This window comes from Ranitomeya imitator, chromosome 7, assembly GCF_032444005.1.
Source record: "Ranitomeya imitator isolate aRanImi1 chromosome 7, aRanImi1.pri, whole genome shotgun sequence".
Taxonomy (NCBI): Eukaryota; Metazoa; Chordata; class Amphibia; order Anura; family Dendrobatidae; genus Ranitomeya; species Ranitomeya imitator.
This window is the reverse complement of record NC_091288.1, coordinates 56,755,800-56,767,598: the sequence shown is the minus strand read 5'-3', so window position 1 is coordinate 56,767,598 and position 11,799 is coordinate 56,755,800. Positions and strand designations below refer to the sequence as shown.

The window sequence follows — 11,799 nt, the reverse complement described above, 5'->3', positions numbered from 1 at the left end:
TTAGTCCTAGGAAGTTTTTATAGAAATGAATATCCACAGGTTTGATTTTTATTTTTTTTAAAATACAAAGATTACGGTAGACAACTTCCATCTGTTTCCTGTCTTAAAATATTCTAAAAGTGTTTAAAAAAATAAAGACTTTTTAGCACCATTTTAGACACATGAGGATTTCATTTACTCACTGGTGATTTTGCTGTACCACACACCTGAGTCCATTCCCAGCTGCACAAGGTTCCCAGTAACCAGCAGACTGCAACAACTTTACAAGTCAGAAAACAGGCAAAAGTGCCATATTTTCTACATTGTAGGAAGAAAATTGGACACGTCATTGCTCATAGACTCAGCAGTCCGGCATACGTGGTGGGATTCGGAGATTTGTGTCTTTTCTATCTGGCAGCACGAAGACATTGTGGGCTGTAGTAGTTTTTCAGATAGTGAAATAATACCGTGGCTTTACCTCTATTGCACGCTCATCCTAAACTTCATTGTGTAGACACCTAGTCCAACTGGGAATATTCAGGGTTGCATGAACTATAGCTAATCCTTCCATTTGTCTCATCCAAACAAGTAAACATGTATAACTAGATATAAAACAAATATGACTAACATACATCCTGGATTAAAAATGACAACGCTCCCAAGTAGTATAGTTTGCCCTAGTCAGGCTGGGCAGGTCACATATAGAGCAGCCTTAATCTGGGGAATACATTGTTCACTGGGCATCTGTCATCCTAAAGACCAAAGTCAGGAATGATTCTGTAGGCTGACAACTGCTTAATAAGCACTGTAGTCCTAAAACATTTAGGCTGTCCTAATTTTATTTTTTTTAAAGAGTAGTCTAATAAATATAGTGGTAGTCACCATGTATTTGTCATAGCAAGAACTAGGAAACAGACATTCACGAGAGATTAATGAAGACGTATGTGTGTCTGTAACTAAAAGTGGTTAAATATTACAGAATAAAAGAGAGACTATTCCAAACCTGATGCAAAGAGTTGAGGCACCCATAAACTTTGCATCCTACGCGCAACTGTTGTACTATCTTAGGCTAGCTTCCTCTTAGGACAGTCCGGTTGCAAACAACCCCCTGCTTTGGGGCATTCTGGTTGCAAACAACCCTCTGCTCTGGGGAAGACTTCAGTAGAAGTAGACACAACTAGAATCAATATGATCTCAGTTGGTTCAAATCATGGCCTCGGTTGGTTAAATTTTTGGAATTGCAGCCTCCTTCACAATGTAAAACTAAAAGTGTGTGTGTTGAGCTGAGGCATGGAATAGCTCAACCAGTGTATCCAAGTGGTGTGGCCCCATGAGGAGGGGACCATAACACTGCACATTAGTGTTCAGAGAAGAGCAGCTTTCAACTCTTTGGTCTCTGGATGCAAGAAGGAATCTTGGGAAATCCATGTGCAGTCTCTGCCAGGTTAGGCACCAATTTGGCTGTTAAATGTGCTCCTATTTCTGGCCGGTGGACATGAAGCTGTTTTCAATGCACAGGACAATAAAGTTCTTGTTGCAGCTCTGAGAGCGCTGCTCTAGGAGTTTCCCACTTGATAGAGATGATGCTTGGCCAGTAACTACATTCTCATCTGTGCGCCAGGTCTCACAGTAGTTCTCAGTTAGGCGGCGACCTTTGGAGTCTGACCCATGCCAGACCATCTTCTGTGGCCTGAGAGACAAAATTTCAAGAAAATATATATAATTATTACTATGAAACCTAGATTTAAACAGAATGTTATTTTCTGATGATCAGGGGTGTAATAACCGCAGTTGCAGAGGTTGCGACCGGGCCCATGTGTGTGGGGGCCCGCCGACGCCAGCGCCAACACCAAATGGATGTGTGTCCTTGGATGCACATTCAGCTGAAGTGTATTGTGGTGCAAAGATCCAACTGGTCTGTGCACGACAATAGAAGCTGCCAGCCAATTAGAGGCCAGCAGCTGAGGTTTGCGTGCACGTGACTGCGGGCGCATGGCAGTGACGTCGTGCGCTTCTGTCTGATAATTGTTTACTTTTTTCTATGAAATAAAGAACAGCGGCAGAATGGGGTATATATACCAAGACGATGGACATAAATACCAGGATGGAGGGCAAAAAAAAAAAAAAATATGTGTATGTGTGTGTAACTATATATATGTATATATATATATATATATATATATATATATATATATATATATATATATATATATATATATATATATTACACACACATACATACACGGTTGGAGGTTATGTGTGTGTACACATACACCACAATATGGAGGGGGCCTGGTCCAAATCTTGCATCGGGCCCATCGGACTCTAGTTACGCCACTGCTGCAGACCAACGGGTCTAGGATTTCTACAGTATTATATGCCAAGTGCTAAACTACCAAATTCCCATAATCTGCTATGCATGACAATTTTGTGCCTTCGCCTTGGAGTTGATTGGACAAATCCATCTCAGACCATTAAATGGAAGGATCTCTGCGATGACACACTATGGAATAAGTGGTAAGCACGGGTGGGAGCACAATGTATAGATGCTCTGCACGGCTGCTTGTTTTCGAAGGATCTTCCATAATCCAAACAATAAAGCTGGCTGCCAACTATTTCCAGACCTCCCCCATCACATGCAAGTTCATCTTGGCCATGAGTGCATGTGCTTTCAAAGTGGAGAGCAAAGTTAGCAAAGATCCCTCTGACAGCAACTTATCTGCCCGGGATCAAAAGGATCATCGGGCAGATAAAATCCAACTTACGAATCCTCTTGATTCAGCTGAAATTCTGTAATATTTAATGTCTATGGAGTGCTTAATTGTATCGGTGGCGGTGACTTTGGGGAATTGCGGTCAATTCTCTAAAAAGTGGCGGTCCCAACATTTATTATAGACACATACAGTATGTATGTTCTTTTTAATAGATTTCTAGTCATTCAAATAGAATAAATATTTTTATCGGAAAAATTCTAAGATGGTTTATATTTTAATTTGTTTACAATAAATACCATGAATTTGAAAAATTCTTTCCTATTCAAGTCTGTAACTGTATTGTGGCTTGACCTACCAAGTAGAATCTGTTGCAACATCCCGTCCATCAAATGAATAGATTCGAGCCCCAGGCTTCATCTGTCCCTCAGAACCAGAAAATAGTGATTCCCAGCTGTCAAACAGTGTCTCATCCTGGAACAGAGTCACACAGCACAGAAATTGAGGTCAGATTTCAATATAAAAACTAAGATGCCGAGTAGCCTGTGAATAACGGTAATTAGTTACATCCTTGTCCACATTATTTCACTGATGAAAGTCAACAGTAGAGAAGTTTAGGTAAGTTACCCCAACACTAGTGCACCTGTACACTGCCACCTACTCTATTTTCTGGGAATGTGAGACACTAGTTGCATTGTTACTTTCCTATATGGATACAAACTTAAGGCTTTCATACAGTGTGACCTATGTGAGTCCATCTACAATAAACAAAAAGATGATGTTAAATCAAATCTCCAGAAAAAAAAAAAAATTAACAGTTTCTCTGATTCATTAGCATTTGCATTTTTTCCCCCCAGATGTTGATGCTAATTGATCAATTTTGGGGACCCAGCATTTCCACTATTAGGGACCATTTCATGAAGGAGTTTTCAAATGTTGTAAAATTTTGGTGGAACTTGAAGTTGTTTACAGTTGTGACTTTTGGCATTTTTTTTATTCTAGTTCTGGCCAACTTTCCCGAAATGGGCAGAGCTGGAGTGGTGAAGCCTGCTTGGCAAATTCTTCAAAGTTTATGCCACGTCAGTGGCATAAATTATGCCAGAAATGTACTCCAGTCTCTGATTGGAGTAACATTTCTGGCAACGGCACTTGTATGATGCACATAAGAGGAGTGTGATCTGAATGAACTGTTGCTTTGCCTTCTAGCGCTACTGACTGGCATGCAAAACACTAGTCTAAATGAATCGGGCCCATCTATATGAATTGCTACAAGCCTTGACCAACCAGGATAAAAGATGGCAGCAAGAACAGGAAAGTTTTTATTTCCTTCTTGTATTGCATATTTGAAGGAGGACATTATATCCATCCTCCAGCGTTTTATTAATATTCTATAACTTGCATAGTAAACAAGTAAATTCTAACATTATAGTTCAGGTACTTGATCTCCACACTCACCCTAAGATTAACAATAGGCACCGTGAGACGGTCGGCCTTCCGGACTATACTATACAAGTCCTGCAGCCGTGATGATAGGAATGCGCGGAAGGTCCCTTGAAGTCCAGCTTTACGCGCTTGCTCAAAGCATTGGAAGTCAACCCCGCGGATGGAACGCATGCTGCCACTAAGAGGGGCATTTAGTGCCAGAAGATGTAACTGCAACACAAGAAAAAAAATATCGTAAGAATCCACCCTGGAGCACAACAAGGGAAAGCATCTTCGTGTACCATCGCCATACTCACTGCGGCCTGGTATTCTTGGTGTGTGTGGATGGGAGGAGTATTTCTCTCTGGCTCTGCTGGTCTGGGGAAGACTTGAGGTGGCGGCTGTGGTTGCTGTGGTGGACGGTATTCTGGTGGTGGACGGTATTCTGGTCGTGGAGGTTCAGGATTTTTGGGAGGTTGAGGGTGAGGAATATTATCTTCTGTAATATCCTGATAATATCCTGAATTTTTGTTGTCGGAAGGATAATTAATAACTGGTGGTTGTACCACAGCAACTTCATTACCCTGCAGAGAAGAGGAACCATTTAGCAATTGGTAATATAGATTGTGATACAATGGCACAAAGAGAAAAATCCCATCCAATCGTCCATACTTCGTCTTGAAAAGGCAGGATTCTTGACTTTCAAACAAGACAGAGACTGTGGCTTAAGTCACAATGTAGCCTGAGCGTTAGTTGACCACAGGTTGTGCAACGCCCCATAAAACAGAAGTGAGAAGATCTCTGAGGACCTTGAGGACTGAGCCCGAAGGGTTATTCATTCACTTAATCACCCAGACAGCTTTGCTGATGCATGTGCAGATCAATAGTTCTGTTCTCGCAACTTCATCAGGACATTACTACACGTTCGCCATCCCCTATGAGGAGACAACCCCAGGCAATAATGGCTCTTGTGCCCAATCTTGAGCAGGTCATTAAGAGAAGAGTGCATTGGCAGTCAAAGACCGATGTTGGGCAGCTGGAAGTGGAGTGTCCACCATCTACTCTTGTGATTTAAACTTTAAGGCTGGATTTTTCTATAATTTCCAAGCAAAATACTACAACAAAGGTGTGGATGTAATAATCATTGAAGGACCTTTACACGCGCCATTAGATCGGGGTCCAACATGCTGATGACAGGTTACCTTTAAATGCTTAATTTTGGGGGTCTGTAAAGCATTTGTACAGTGAAATTTGTCAGTGTGCTCCTGTGAGGGTACGTAGCTCCTAGTTCTCCTGAGCGATGTTCTATGCTGATGTATGTCCAAGCTAAAGTTCACCTTACATATCAGTAGAGATGAGGGCTAAAAAAAACCCCCAGAGGAACTCGCCAATGGATTTCACTGTGAACTCACTGAGCATTTTTAACAAAATTTTAATGAAACCCTATTGCAGAAATATTTTACAGACCTTTTTTTTTATATAATTGTGCGTAAACCCCTGCTTGAATGTGATCTTAGGCTTTCTTAAGTGTGTAATATCCCTGTTATTTTCCTTACATTTCCAGTTTATACAAGCATAGTCCTTCGTAGTATGCGTGAACACTAGGGTTGAGCGAAACGGGTCGTTCATTTTTAAAAGTCGCCGACTTTTGGCAAAGTCGGGTTTCATGAAACCCGATCCGACCCCTGTGCGGGGTCGGCCATGCGGTACGCGACTTTCGCGCCAAAGTCGCGTTTCAATGACGCGAAAAGCGCCATTTCTCAGCCAATGAAGGTAAACGCAGAGTGTGGGCAGCGTGATGACATAGGTCCTGGTCCCCACCATCTTAGAGAAGGGCATTGCAGTGATTGGCTTGCTGTCTGCGGCGTCACAGGGGCTATAAAGGGGAGTTCCCGCCGACCGCCATGTTACTGCTGCTGATCTGAGCTTAGGGAGAGGTTGCTGCCGCTTCGTCAGAAGCAGGGATAGCGTTAGGCAGGGTCCATTAACCACCAAACCGCTTGTGCTGTAGCGATTTCCACTGCCCAACACCACCTTCGGTGTGCAGGGACAGTGGAAGCTACATTTTTTTTTTTCCCTCAGCGCTGTAGCTCATTGGGCTGCCCTAGAAGGCTCCCTGATAGCTGCATTGCTGTGTGTACGCCGCTGTGCAAACCAACTGCTTTTTTCAAAGCACAAATCCTCTTGTTCCTTCCTTTCTGCACAGCTATCTTTTTTGTTTGTCCACACTTTTTATTTAATTTGTGCATCAGTCCACTCCTTATTGCTGCCTGCCATACCTGGCTGAGATTACTGCAGGGAGATAGTAATTGAAGGACACTCCCTGTTTTTTTTTTTTTTTGTGGGAGATTAAGATTGACATTTCTGCTAGAGTGCCATCCCTGTCTGTGTCATCTCTCACTCAGTGGGCCATAGAAAGCCTATTTATTTTTTTGCTTGATTTGGGTTATAAAATCTACCTGAAAAAATCACTACATCAATCAGTGGGAGAAAAATATTGGCCTCAGGGCTTGTGTGCCACTCTTGATTCCTGTGTGCATCATCACTCACTCAGTGGGCCATAGAAAGCCTATTTTTTTTTTTTGCTTTATTTGAGTTCTAAATTCTACCTGAAAAAATCAATAAATCAATCAGTGGGAGATTAATATTGGCCTTCGGGCTTGTGTGCCAGTCCTAAGCGTGCCATCTCTCTCTCTCAGATAGTTGGCCATAGAAAGCCTATTTATTATTTTTTTTATTGGGTTTATAAATTTTCCCTGGAAAAAAAAAAAAAAGTGGGAGATTAATATTGGCCTCTGGGCTTGTGTTCCAGTCCTGAGCGTGCCATCTCTCTCACAAATAGTGGGCCATAGAAAGCCTATTTATTTTTTTGGTTGATTTGGGTTCTAAATTCTACCTGAAAAAATCAATAAATCAATCAGTGGGAGATAAATATTGGCCTCTGGGCTTGTGTGCCACTCCTGACTCCTGTGTGCGTCATCTCTCACTCAGTGGGCCATAGAAAGCCTATTTTTTGTTTTATTTGTTTTATAAATTCTCCCTGAAAAATCATTTTATTTTATTTGGTTTCTAAATTCTTCCTGAAAAAATCATTTTTTTTTATTATTTTTTTTTCTAAAGTCTCCCTGGAAAAAAAAAAAAAATCAAATCAGTGGGAGATTAATATTGCCCTTTCTGCTTGTGTGCCAGTCTTGACTCCTGGGTGTGACATCTCTCTCTCTCTCTCTCTCCAATTGTGGGCCATAGAAAGCCTATTTTTTTTTTTAGCTTGATTTGGGTTCCAAAATCTACCTGAAAAAATCACTACATCAATCATTGGGAGAACAATATTGGCCTCTGGGCTTGTGTGCCACTCCTGACTCCTGTGTGCGTCATCTGTCACTCAGTGGGCCATAGAAAGCCTATTTTTTCTTTTATTTGTTTTCTAAATTCTCCCTGAAAAAATCATTTTATTTTATTTGGTTTCTAAATTCTTCCTGAAAAAATCATTTTTTATTATTATTTTTTTTTTTAAAGTCTCCCTGGAAAAAACAAAAAAAAATCAAATCAGTGGGAGATTAATATTGCCCTTTCTGCTTGTGTGCCAGTCTTGACTCCTGGGTGTGCCATCTCTCTCTCTCTCTCCAATTGTGGGCCATAGAAAGCCTATTATTTTTTTAGCTTGATTTGGGTTCCAAAATCTACCTGAAAAAATCACTACATCAATCAGTGGGAGATAAATATTGGCCTCTGGGCTTGTGTGCCACTCCTGACTCCTGTGTGCGTCATCTCTCACTCAGTGGGCCATAGAAAGCCTTTTTTTGTTTTATTTGTTTTCTAAATTCTCCCTGAAAAAATCATTTTATTCTATTATTTTTTTTTCCTAAAGTCTCCCTGAAAAAAAAAAAAAATCAAATCAGTGGGAGATTAATATTTACATTTGTGCTTCAGTGACAGTCCTGCGTGTGTGGCATCTCTCTCATTTGTTGCCACCAACAACAGAGTGTGTAACATTGTGCCTGATTTTCGTTGTGGTCTCACTCACCTGTAAAGGGGTAGCTAAATCATACTGAAGTTATAGCTCACCGTGTAAGTTGTGTGACAGCAACAAATACCGTTAGTTTGGTTACGTTTTTAAAACGATGAGGAAGTCTGGTGGAAGAGGTCGTGGCCGGGGGCGTTCATTGTCAGCTGGTAATGAGGGTAGTGGTAGTGGTGGAGCATCAGCTGGTCGTGGGAAAAAAAATATTGCACCTAAGTCTGGAGCTGTGGAGCCAGGTTCGTCGTCTGGCTACACAAGGCCTCGAACGCTCCCTTTTCTGGGAGTAGGAAAACGGCTTTTAAAGCCGGAGCAGCAAGAGCAAGTTTTGGCTTATCTTGCTGACTCAGCCTCTAGCTCTTTTGCCTCCTCTCGTGAAACTGGTAAATGTCAAAGCAGCGCGTCGTTAGTGGATGTTCACGGTCAGGGACAAGTCGCTTCCTTGTCCTCTTCAGCAAAAACAACAACAGAGAAGAATGCAGCAGGCGACACAACGGGTTACTCCATGGAGCTCTTTACACATACCGTCCCTGGCTTAGAAAGTGAAGCAGTTAACAGTCCATGCCCATTACAAGTTGAATCTGACATGGAGTGCACTGATGCACAGCCACAGCCAGACTACTATGCTGGTCCTTTGACTCAAACCACAACATTGCCCTCGCAGGGTAATGATCAAGAATCAGACCCTGATGAGACTATGTTGCCCCATCACGAACGCTATACCACCGACCGACACGGTGACACAAACGAAGTTGCACACGAGCTACAAGAAGAGGTAATAGATGACCCAGTTCTTGACCCCGATTGGCAGCCATTGGGGGAACAGGGTGCAGGCGGCAGCAGTTCTGAAGCGGAGGAGGAGGGGCCGCAGCAGGCATCAACATCGCAACAGGTTCCATCTGCCGGGCCCGTATCTTGCCCAAAACGCGTGGCAAAGCCAAAACCTGTTGGAGGACAGCGTGGCCATCCGGTTAAAGCTCAGTCTGCAATGCCTGAAAAGGTATCCGATGCTAGAAAGAGTGCAGTCTGGCATTTTTTTAAACAACACCCAATTGATCAGCGCAAAGTCATCTGTCAAAAATGTTCAACTACCTTAAGCAGAGGACAGAATCTGAAAAGTCTCAATACAAGTTGCATGCATAGACATTTAACCACCATGCATTTGCAAGCCTGGACTAACTACCAAACGTCCCTTAAGGTTGCAGCACCCTCGGCCAATTAAGCTAGTCAGCAACGCAACATCCCTTCCGGCAGTGTAGGGCCACCATTTTCCGCACCACCTGCAGTATCTGTGCAGGTTTCTTTGCCAGGCCAAAGCAGTCAGGGTCAGGGAATCACCAGTTTCGTAGTAGGAAACACTGCATCTAGGGCATCGGCGGCAACAATACCATCTCCCACCGTCTCTCAGTCTGCCATGTCCACCGGCACCCCCGCTAGTTCCACGATCTGCAGCTCTCCAGTCCAGCTCACCCTACATGAGACTATGGTTAGAAAAAGGAAATACTTAGCCTCGCATCCGCGCACACAGGGTTTGAACGCCCACATAGCTAGACTAATCTCGTTAGAGATGATGCCCTACCGGTTAGTTGAAAGCGAAGCTTTCAAAGCCCTGATGGACTACGCTGTACCACGCTACGAGCTACCCAGTCGACACTTTTTTTCCAGAAAAGCCATCCCAGCCCTCCACCAGCATGTTAAAGAGCGCATCGTCCATGCACTCAGGCAATCTGTGAGTACAAAGGTGCACCTGACAACAGATGCATGGACCAGTAGGCATGGCCAGGGACGTTACGTGTCCATCACGGCACACTGGGTGAATGTTGTGGATGCAGGGTCCACAGGGGACAGCAAGTTTGGAACAGTTCTGCCTAGCCCACGGTCTAGGAAACAGTTGGCTGTAGCCGTTTGCATCCCCTCCTCCTCCTCTTCGTCCTCCTGCAGAAGCGAGAGCTTGTCCACAGACCGCAGTCGCACAACCACTCCATCCGCAGCTGCCACTGTTGCACACCAGGTCTCCCATTATGGGGCAGCTACTGGCAAACGTCAGCAGGCTGTATTGGCTATGAAGTGTTTGGGCGACAACAGACACACTGCGGAAGTTCTGTCCGAGTTCTTGCAGAAAGAAACGCAGTCGTGGCTGGGCACTGTAGATCTTGAGGCAGGCAAGGTAGTGAGTGATAACGGAAGGAATTTCATGGCTGCCATCTCCCTTTCCCAACTGAAACACATTCCTTGCCTGGCTCACACCTTAAACCTGGTGGTGCAGTGCTTCCTGAAAAGTTATCCGGGGTTATCCGACCTGCTCCTCAAAGTGCGTGGACTTTGCTCACATATCCGCCGTTCGCCCGTACACTCCAGCCGTATGCAGACCTATCAGCGTTCTTTGAACCTTCCCCAGCATCGCCTAATCATAGACGTTGCAACAAGGTGGAACTCAACACTGCACATGCTTCAGAGACTGTGCGAACAGAGGCGGGCTGTTATGTTTTTGTGGGAGGATACACATACAGGGGCAGGCAGTAGGATGGCAGACATGGAGTTGTCAGGTGTGCAGTGGTCGAAGATTCAAGACATGTGTCAAGTCCTTCAGTGTTTTGAGGAATGCACACGGCTGGTTAGTGCAGACAACGCCATAATAAGCATGAGCATCCCCCTAATGCGTCTGCTGATGCAAAGTTTGACGCACATAAAGGATCAGGCATCTGTAGCTGAGGAAGAGGAAAGCCTTGATGACAGTCAGCCATTGTCTGGCCAGGGCAGTGTACAGGACGAGTTAGCGGGCGAAGAGGAGGAGGAGGACGAGGAGGATGATGGGGATGATTATATTTTTAATGAGGAAGCTTTTCCGGGGCCATTGGAAATTGGTGGCGCGGCAAGGCCGGGTTCTGGTTTTTGGAGGGACACAAGTGACGTGGATTTGCCTGAAACTGCCCCTCAACCAAGCACAACCGCAGATTTGAGAACTGAAACTTTGGCCCACATGGCGGATTATGCCTTACGTATCCTCAAAAGGGACACACGCATAACTAAAATGATGAACGATGACGATTACTGGTTGGCCTGCCTCCTTGATCCTCGCTATAAAGGCAAATTGCAAAATATAATGCCACATGAGAACTTGGAACTAATATTAGCAACCAAACAATCAACTCTTGTTGACCGTTTGCTTCTGGCATTCCCTGCACACAGCGCCCGTGATCGTTCTCACACGAGCTGCAGGGGCCAGCAGACCAGAGGAATTAGAGGGGCAGAAATCAGAAGTGGCGTTGGCCAGAGGGGTTTTCTGACCAGGTTGTGGAGTGATTTTGCTATGACCGCAGACAGGACAGGTACTGCAGCATCAATTCAAAGTGACAGGAGACAACATTTGTCCAGTATGGTTACAAACTATTTTTCATCCCTTATCGATGTTCTCCCTCAACCGTCATTCCCATTTGATTACTGGGCATCAACATTAGACACCTGGCCAGAATTGGCAGAATATGCATTGCAGGAGCTTGCTTGCCCGGCAGCTAGTGTCCTATCAGAAAGAGTATTCAGTGCTGCAGGTTCAATACTAACAGAAAAAAGGACTCGTCTGGCTACCCAAAATGTAGATGATCTAACCTTCATTAAAATGAACCACAACTGGATTTCGAAATCTTTTGCCCCACCTTGCCCGGCTGACAC

The 11,799-nt window shown here is 44.0% G+C and overlaps 1 protein-coding gene across 3 annotated transcripts in view; it reads right to left on the bottom strand.

The window, feature by feature from the left end:
* Nucleotides 1-11,799, bottom strand: part of COL18A1 (collagen type XVIII alpha 1 chain) — a 234,024-nt gene continuing 222,225 nt past the window's right edge. For all 3 annotated transcript variants that reach the window (XM_069733254.1, XM_069733251.1, XM_069733252.1), the window contains 4 exons: nt 4,430-4,696; nt 4,146-4,343; nt 3,049-3,164; nt 1-1,669 (listed from right to left, as the gene is read on the bottom strand). In XM_069733254.1, coding sequence (XP_069589355.1) covers nt 1,456-1,669; nt 3,049-3,164; nt 4,146-4,343; nt 4,430-4,696 — 795 coding nt within the window. In that variant the 3' untranslated portion in view covers nt 1-1,455. The remainder of the gene's footprint in view (nt 1,670-3,048; nt 3,165-4,145; nt 4,344-4,429; nt 4,697-11,799) is intronic.